This window comes from Salarias fasciatus, chromosome 12 (genome assembly GCF_902148845.1).
Source record: "Salarias fasciatus chromosome 12, fSalaFa1.1, whole genome shotgun sequence".
Lineage (NCBI taxonomy): Eukaryota > Metazoa > Chordata > Actinopteri > Blenniiformes > Blenniidae > Salarias > Salarias fasciatus.
The window spans coordinates 5,795,261-5,804,981 of record NC_043756.1 but is presented as its reverse complement, the minus strand read 5'-3'; the positions used below and the strand labels follow the sequence as shown (position 1 = coordinate 5,804,981).

Sequence of the window (9,721 nt, the reverse complement as noted above, 5' to 3'; positions counted from 1 at the left end):
AATGCCAAGTACCCATATCATAATGCCTTTTACACAAACAATGCATAAATATATTGACAAGAATAATAAATACAAAATTTGTTATGAAACTCCACATTGTTACTTTTGACACGCACACGAGGCCTTCGCTGGACCCGGCAGATTTGTACACCTCGGAAGATATCAGTCCTGAGAATTGGCTCATGGGTCTTAATGATTCTTAGTCTGTCTTTCTTCTTCATTTACAAACCAAACGGCACGTTTCTTCTTTCTTTTGTGTGCTGGAACTGATCATTTTATGGGCGAGAGAAGCATCTCAAGTAAGGAGAACGTATTCATGCAAATGATCTCGGGACAAAAGATGCTCTCTCCGCAATTGTTCACCCACTTTTTGTGGTCGTGCTCCTGCCAGTAGCTGCACTTGAATGCCAAATGCGAAGTAATTGGAGTGGACAAGAATTATCTGTGAGAATAAGGTGCAACACTAACTCTTCCAACCAGATGTCAGTAAACCGGGGGATTATCAGCTCATCCCCATTACACACTCATTCACACGCACACACTCGGTCCAAGATGCACACGTACGCTTCACAAGCTACACTTAAGAAAAGAAAAGAAAAGGAAAAGGAAATACCATGTAAAAAGTGGCATTGTTGGCTCAAATGTTCAATGGCGAGATATTCTGACTAAGGAATAAGGTCAGGCTCTGAACGGAGCTGACTTCTATTGTAGCAGAGGTCCAGATGTTGCGTTTGATCATCCACAGCTAACCTGACTGACCCTGCGACTGTTCTCATGTCAGTCACGGTGATAATTACCTCTCTCCAAATATATCTTTCTATTCTAACCTCCTTTTCTCTCCACATAATTATATTGTACTATGCCCCCCAGTATTTTTTCCAGTGCTGCAGAATCTATCAACTCATATTAGAGATAAAAACCACTTAATCTCCAGGAAAAAAACCCCTTTACCTCTGCCTCGCAATTGCACTTGATGTCTCTTAAGGTGGAGTGGGCAGTTCAGACCTCACATTCTATGGATCCTGATATCGTGCATGTGCACGGCCGCGTCTCATTCACCAGGGAGTCCATCGCCTCAGAGTTTGAATGGTAGCTCAGATAGTACTCTTGCAACTGTGAGTTAAGATCCTGCTCCTGCTTGCGAGCCTTTTTCCGCCGCTTGTGGTTGACTGAGTGCTGCTGCAGTTGCCTCATGGTGTTGGGGTAGCGCCTCCACGAGACATAAATAACCAGCAGGATCAATGACACCGACAGGAACAGGGCCACGCTGCCTGCAATGATTTTATGGAAAGCCATATGTTCAAATTGTTGCTCTGGAATAAATGACGTGGGGGTTTCTGGGGGGATGTGGGACGCAGAGCTCACTGTTGGGGACTCTGTGTCTGTCTCACTGAGACCTACGGTGGAGGCGGTTATCGTCTGGTCGGGCCACTCAGTGGGAATCAGGTCTGTAAAATCAGTGGGGAACGGGTAAGATGCGGCGCTCACACTCTGCAGCGAAGTCATAATGATGAAAGCTGTCGTGGAGAAAGCGTTTGACACGTCGGCGCACGTGGAGTGGTTCCTGACTACGTCCACCACGCGCTCGCCCTGCACAGACTTGGGGCTGCTGCATATCATGCTGATGTCTTTGGGGTCCCTCATGGTTCGGAGCCACCCCATCAGAGGGCAGATGCTGGGGCTGCAGTCCCAGGCGTTCCCCGCCAGGCTGATGGTGGTCAGGGAGGTCCAGGCCGCCACAGCTTCCACAGGCACACTGCTCAGCTTGTTGGATTCCAGGTTCAGTATTTGTAAGTTTGGCATACACTGAAAAACAGCCGGGTCCAAGATTTGGATTTCATTCCCCGAAAGGTCCAACCTCTGAAGCTTCTGCCAGGTCCACGGCACGCCTTGATTGATGGACCGTATGCGGTTCCACTGCAAATAAAGAGCCTGAAGGTTCGTCAGGCGTGGGAAAATGAAAAAATTAATCCTGGAGAATTGATTGTGCTCTAAATGAAGCTCTTTCAGCTTGAACAGCCCTAAGAACGTTGTGCGGGTGAGGCTCCGCAGGCGATTATAACCCAAATCTAGAAACTCCAGACTGCGGCATTCCAGAAACGTGCGAATGAGGATCTGCTTCAGTCCATTAGAGCGCAGGTGGAGATTCTGCAACTTGCGCAGGCCGTAGAAATGACCCGGGTGCAGCGACTGCAGCTGATTGTAAGATAGGTCCAGGCTTCTCAGGTTTGGGATGGCGCTGAAAGTCTTATTGTGCAGAAAGGTTATTTTGTTGGAGCTGAGTATCAGCTCCTTCAGTCTGCGCACACCATGGAAAGCCAGAGCGTCTATTGAGTTGATGGCGTTGTGGTCCAAATAAAGCCAGATGAGCTGATTGAGATGAGCAAACTGGTACGGCAACAGAACCAGCAGGCTGTTGTAGCGCAGAGACAGACCCTGGCATCCCGTGGTGATATTTTCTGGAAGGTCTTGGAAGATACCGGATTCGCAATAAACAATCTTCCCTTCGCAGCGACAACTGGCAGGGCACATCCTCTCCCCCTTGCTGAGCAGCAGCAAAACAGCTGCCTGCAGAAGAAGACACGATAACCTCCAGTCGAACGCCACGGAACCTGTTGGGGGTAGAGTAGGGCACAAGTAATCAAAGGAATGACTGAGGCTGAGAAAATTTGTGCTCCAGCGCCGTTAATTAATGGTGAGAAAGTCATTCTTTAAGCTGAAGAGCATGCAGAGAGGAGCAGCTGGAGCTCTCCTGTCTGAGACTCCAGACCTGCCTCATGAAGAATAGATAACAGTCTGACATTACCTACTTTTAAGGTATGACTGAGGACACATTCAGAAAGAGTCAAAGGTAGGGTGTATATATATATTTAATGAGTACACACAGAAATAAAACGGTAAAAATGAACAGCTGTAGTTGGCTTTATCAGAAAAAAAAAAAGGAATTCTTTAGGAAATAAAAAAAACAGCTAATCTGGGATGATCTGATCTATCCTCTTGAGCACAAAGAGACTCAACTGTGTCACTAATGTGATAAGCATATTACTTACCCATCCTTACGAAGGGAGAGACTAATCCTCTGGAGGAGAGATGGATAAAGGACGCGGTGTAAACTGTTGTAGTTCACGGAGCTCCGGAGTCGGTCCGCATTTCTCTCTCTCTCTCTCTCCCCCCCTCTCTCTCTCTCTCTTTTTTTTTTTCTTTTTTTCTTTTTGAGCTTCACTTGTACATCAGGCGCAAGTTTTCCGCAGCGGTCCAAACCCCCTGATGTCTGACTGACGCTCGGAAATAGGACGCATCCACACTTGGGTCGTAGTTGGAGTCGCGGCTGTAGTTCAGCCTGCTGTGTGCGCAATTACCCATTTGAGCGCCAATAGACTGATGCTCAGTCCCTCTCTCTCTCTCTCTCTCTCTCTCTCTCTCTCTCTCTCTCTCTCTCTCTCTCTCTCTCTCTCTCTCTCTCTCTCTCATTCCCCAGAAGCGTAGGCGTCTGCATGCTCAGTAAATAAGCTTACATGTATGTAAACCATTCAGCCACTGGCTAATTAAATAATTCAATTTTCTGTTGCTGCTATTCTGATAAACTGTTGATGTCGATGCCTTGAATGGTCCTTTTAATGTCACAGATTTCAACTGGGTAGGACAGTTTAAATATAAATGCTGCTGCCTCTGATCATCATGGTGATGCTGATGGAGATGAGAGAGAGAGAGAGAGAGAGAGAGAGAGAGAGAGAGAGAGAGAGAGAGAGAGAGAGAGAGAGAGAGAGAGAGAGCATGACTCAATGACTCAAATCCCTTCATGAAATAACAGACGGTTGTTCCATCTGGGGGTGTAGTGGTTAGCACTATCACCTGAGAGCTGAGAGTTAATCCCCTGTTTGAGTCTGGATTATGGCCTGGCTGTGTGGAGTTTGCATGTTCTCCCTGTGCATTCACATGTTTTCTCTCCAACAAACCCCACAAAAAACAAAACAAAAAAAAAAAAAAAGCAAACAAACATGCAAGACTGGTGAGGGCACACTGATGTGAATGTGAGTGTGTGTGAGAGATTATCTCACTCCCTGTGTAAATGGACAGGCCACCTGGTCCAGTGTGTGTTTGCCCTGATAAAGTAGCATACAGATCAAAGTTGATCAGGTTTTGGCTTAATCACAGCAATCACACTATATAAAAAGCTCAAATGTGGCATTCACAAACAATTAAGACCCCCTGCTGATGTTGCTGAAGTAGCAGTGACAGCAGGATTATTGGTAATTGAAATATATGGCTTTTCTTAAAAGGGGCTCTCAACATCCGTCTGAGGAAAGGAAACAAAACAAATTCATAATTAGAGCTGCTTCTTTCATGGCCATTTTTCTTAGTTTCCTCATCCCGCTTTAAAACAGGTGTTCTCTGGGCAACCTCCTGGTGGAAATTTGGGCTGCACAGCACTGAAGTTTCACATGTGGTAACAGCAACCCCTTGTGCATGCAGAGAGGAATGGTTTGTTTGAAGAGGCTGGTGAGGCTGATCCACTAAATGCATGACTCCGGTGCAAAGACAGCAGAGGAACCAGCATCCACGCCGCTCAGGAAACAGGCTAATACATTCATGTCGATATTTGGCTGCGAGTGTGCTAATACTCTTGGTCAAACAAGATTTCCTCTGACACCCACGGATTGCATTAAAGTCGGGGGGAAAAAAATGTATTTATGAAGTCAGCTCTATGAGGAGCTCAGCAGGGAAGGATCTATCAGGTGTGAAAACGACCCTTTCTGTTAAGATAATTCATCTCAGACACATGACAGCACACTCTAAAATTGAATATCAAACAGAATCTGCTCTTCAAAGCAGACGCTGCCTCACACGTGTCTGAGGAGATCACATGCCACGTCATTCAAGTAATGTGCACCTGAAAATATGCTGCTTGACAATGACGCTCTATAAAAAGGATGCTTTGCTAAATATTTAGGCAGGAGAAGGCTGTTTGGGAAGGTTTCGCACAGAAAATAAAAGCTGTTTCCGAAGAAGGGGGGTGTGCAGCGCTATCTGCCATTGATCAGGTGTCATTTTCACATCGCAGCAGACGCATTTCACCTGTATATGAATTACTGAAGATGCCTGCTTGGGTAATAAGTTGAAATCAGTCAAGAAAGCCAAAAACCAGTGGTTTACATGTCCTAAAAAAGTATTTTGGGATAATTGAAAAGCCTCAGTTGAAAGGTAATCTCTTCATGATACTCAGTAGAGTTTACTTTTAGATAGATTGATAGCATTAATCCGGTAAAAATGATTTTTCATGTAATACCCTGTGGAACTTGCATCAGCTCAAATCTACACAACCTGTAATCTTAACGGGAAATAGACTGAGATGTCGATGCTGAAAACCAAAACTACAGAGGAGGGAAACAAATGCAAATCTGCAACTGATGCAATGAGACCCTGAGCCTCTGAGCTCTGCTCCGGCAGCTTGGCGTATTTGCATGTATTTTTTTTGGAATTTGACAACTTTTTACTTCCATAAGAGGAGACGAACTGAATTGATCCAGGGGCCTTAAGTATCCTCTCTGTGATTTGCAGGGTGAGGAGGGCTTTCAGTGCATCTCATTTCTCACGCAAACACATGACTCAGTCTGTTAAACTCTGGGGTTTCATTAAAATTTTATTTGCTCATAAAACACAAACAAGGTGGGAACAAAAGTACAGCACTTTGATTTCCATCAGCATTAAAATGAAAGGACATGCAGTAACTAACAGGAAAAACAAACACGACGTGCCTAATAGATCAAACCACAATTTGTTTTTTAGAATTATACATATTTCAATATGGCATTAGTGAGAATTGATTAAAACAATCACATTCAATTTACATACTGACCCTTTATCAGGTATATTTGATAACATATATAGAGCAGTGGTACTAAATACTAATTAATCAGTCATTTGTGAGGCAATTTCAGAAATACACAGGTGAAACATGCAAACTCCACATGGAAAGCTGACACCCCGGTCAATATAAAGGAATCTAGTGACCTTTTACGAAGCGTGATCCAGATTAGGGTTGGGGAAGCTGGAGATAATCCCAGTTAACTGTAAATAAAGCCAGGACACACTCCTCGATGCCATCAGACAGCAAACACAGCAAGACAGACATCACACACACTCACATTTACTCCTACAGGCGATACAGAGTCACCAGCTAACCTCAGTTAGATATTTTAACACTTCAGGTGTCAAGACTAAATTTAATGTTTCATTTAGCTCCTGATGGGACAGCTGGACTCGTTCAAAGTTGAAAAAAAGGTTTTCCTTCTCTTTGGAAAAACTTTGTTCTCATCAGGATTCATGACAAAACACTTAAACTGACCTCAGAACTTAAAGCCAGTCCAGTCGTGACCCCACGGATGACCTGAATGACAAGGAATGTACGCAGAGACATGCTACCACCTCCTCCACAACGTTTTTTTTCCTCTATTGTCATTTCTGTTTGTCATTTCTGCTCTCAGCCAGACTGATGTTTAGATGCCATGCAGGATTAATACTTCTCTGAGGCTGTAAATGCACTTAAGTACTAAAATCTGTGTGCATTATGGGACAGCGTCTGTCATCTCCCCCGATTACTAACCAGATGATTTACTGAACAGGGCGGCGCCTTGTGCCTCGGGTTTCCTCTCATTTACCGGCTTTGTTTTCATGAACACAAAGAATATGGGACCCAAATTACAACTGCTTTACATTTAATTTTTTATTTCTAATAGTTTTTTTGTTCGTTTGTTTTCAGTGCAACAAATGAAGGTCCCTTCTTGTCTCTTAATGATTCAGAGTGTCATTCTGCATTGTAAAACATTAAGTACTCTGTTGATGAAGAAATATTTTCACTCAGCCGTCTCGCATGTGTAGTGTATTACGGCTCGCAGATGCATTATGTATGAGAAAATATACAACTTAATATACGAAAAGTGTTCCAAAAGAAGCGCTTTATGTTTGCTCCTCATTCAGGGGGGAAAGCGTCAGATATTATTGTTGTTTGACTCAGGGTTTAAATGCAGAAGCCCATTATCGTCATCTCCATAATGCATTACCGACTGATCCTCAAAGGCTTCCCCGAAGAAACATGCTTTCTTATGCATGACAGCGGTACTTGAAAAGGTAGCAACACTACAAAGCCATGATACGGTCTTCTTGAGCCAAGTGTTTCGGAGATACAAGTTCGGAACAACTGGGGAAAAAAAAGAAAAAAAAGAAAAAGAAAAAACTGTAGCTTTCTGCACTTTCCTACAAGCTTTTAGTGGTTAGTGTCATCAGTGTTGAAGCACCTCGGCTGCTGCTGGCGCGTCAGTGTGCGGGCTGGGCTGAGGAGACGGGGCGTGTGTGTGTGTGTGTGTGTGTGTGTGTGTGTGTGCGTGTGTGTGTGTTGCACATCTTAAGAAAACAGGGAAATAAAAGGGAATATGAATCCAGGTCAATTCAACAACTTTTCACAGAGAAGCATCACTCATATAACTTCCACAGACACATCCCGACTCAGTCAATCAGCTCCCAGTTTTTAGAAATCCGCTTCATACAGTGATTAAAGCAGAGTCGATATGGAATTCTTCATTGAGTGAAAAAGTTGTTTAAGACAAAGCAACAGCAGGGGATGAAGTGCCAGATGTTAAGAGACCATCCCTCCCAGAAATGTTTACCTGCCGCCGGGATTCTGTTCACACGGTAATTAAAGCTACAGATTTAAAAGTGAAGGTCACTGTAAATTAAATCTTACTTAACACCAGAACGAATCTGCCTTTGTTGTAATTATTGCTGTATTTATATATTTCTGAACTCGCTTTCATTGGGATTCATTATCCCGCAGAAAAGCAGGTCCTTCCCTTGCTCCATTATTCAGGACTCAGTCAGTCACAGACAGTCATTAAAGTTTCATAGTGAGCAATTTGGTGGCTGGGTTATTTGCAAAGTGAGGTTAGTGCATATGGTGCGACTATACCTTTGTTGTTTATTTCCAAGCTTTTCACTTGAAGGGAAACCATTTCTGCTCTCCCTGGGGTTTGGTGCTGATGACACCGGAGGGGGGCATTAGGAAGCTGCACGGCCTCATGGAGCCACTGGGTCACAGAATCTGAAACACAAGTCATTTCATTTGTCTGGTTCTAACAGTAAGATGAACCGTCACTAAAATATTACGTGCTCAAACTGGCAGAGCTGAAAATTTCTCCCGAAGTTAAAAGTTGACGATGAATATTCTGCAATTTACTGTATTAAAACTATTCATTGCAAAAAACAAAAAACAAAAAAAACCCCGAATGAAATGTGTAATTAGGTCATGTCAGACTTTTTCAACAACATAAATAAGGCTTGATGCACAGACTGCAGGGAATTTAAAGGATGATTGCACTGTCGTGACATGCTGAGCTTTTTAAGTGTCGCAATACAGCAGATGATCAGCAGGTTTTTACCTCCGTGAGACATCCTGACAATTTGTTTTTCATGCATGCCTTTATTAAAATGAGCAGAATACACTGATCAAATTGGGTGGTAAATATGAAAAGAGAGTGGAATCATATTTACTCATTTCAAAAACATTAATCAATAACAACCTTATTACATTCCAACACGTTTATATTTTAAATTCAGTGGTAATGACTGTTGGGTATAATGCAGCAAAACATTGGTGAGACAAACTGTAGCATCCCCAGAGGACTGGCAGCAGCACCAGAGAAGGATCTGTAGGGATTACGTGACTCTGCTGGATTAAGAAAGAGTTACATGTGATGACATTATTCTTGCAATCGTATGTGAAATTGGTTTTTTAAAACTCTTTTGATTTCATTTTTGCAGTGGGTACTCAGTGGATGACAGGGATTCGTTGTGGTGATATAGTCTTTAATACTGTTTTTTTTTTCTTCATAGCAGAATTGATCTTCTTAGTTAATCTGAAAACACAGGTTTATTTTCACATCTGTGTTACACGCTGACCTCCAGGAAAAACGTCTGACTCGATCTCCGAAAATATTCTGACGCACCGACTGGATGCTTAAAACATGCAAGAGGAAGACTCTGCTCTCTATAAACAGGATGCATGTTCCCTTTACTGAGGTCAGGGGTCACAGGGGGCTGCTCTCAGCAGACTGGCGGCAAAAACGAAGCCACATCCTGGTCAGACGATCAGGTCGGCCATCACTCACAGCAGCAGACAATAAACCTGACAGGGTGTCTTCAGCTGGAGGAGGTGAGACGTGTGCACAGGGACACCGTGCAAACTTCACGCCAAGAAAAAAAGCTACAAGCACATAAAGCGCAATTGAACTGTGGTCTTCTGTCTGTGAGACGAGAGTGGCAACCCATACAAATGAATATGTTTACCATATTTATTGAAGAAGAAAAAAACCTCAACTTGCATTATTCAAAGGTTGCAGTAAAGCTGCTGATGCTTCAGGTTAGAAAGTTAGCAGACAGAAGTTTAATGAAACTGAACAAACAACAAAGAAAACTAAAAGCATTGTCAGAGGCTTCATGGAAATTCAAATTCAGTGACTGAAGTGCAATTTGTTTATTTATACCGCATGGAAATTACAGCAGAATTGGTTCATTAATAAAAGAAACACATTGACTTGCAGCATATTCTGCCACAAGTGACAAAAACCCAGTAAAATCATCTTTTGATGTATGGATATTAAGATTTTGGGGGTATTTTCTGTGTTTAGTTGTGTTTTTTTTGTCAATGTTTATCATTTTAGTTTAACAT

The 9,721-nt window shown here is 43.1% G+C and overlaps 1 protein-coding gene across 1 annotated transcript; it reads right to left on the bottom strand.

Moving 5' to 3' along the window:
* Nucleotides 1-619: 619 nt before the first annotated feature.
* Nucleotides 620-3,165, bottom strand: LOC115398642 (leucine-rich repeat transmembrane neuronal protein 4-like). Its single transcript, XM_030105514.1, has 2 exons — nucleotides 3,051-3,165; nucleotides 620-2,612 (listed from the first exon to the last, which is right to left on the bottom strand). The coding sequence occupies exons 1-2, from the start codon at nucleotides 3,052-3,054 to the stop codon at nucleotides 1,000-1,002; spliced, it is 1,617 nt and encodes a 538-aa protein (XP_029961374.1). The 5' UTR covers nucleotides 3,055-3,165; the 3' UTR covers nucleotides 620-999.
* Between the last annotated feature and the right edge of the window lie 6,556 nt (nucleotides 3,166-9,721).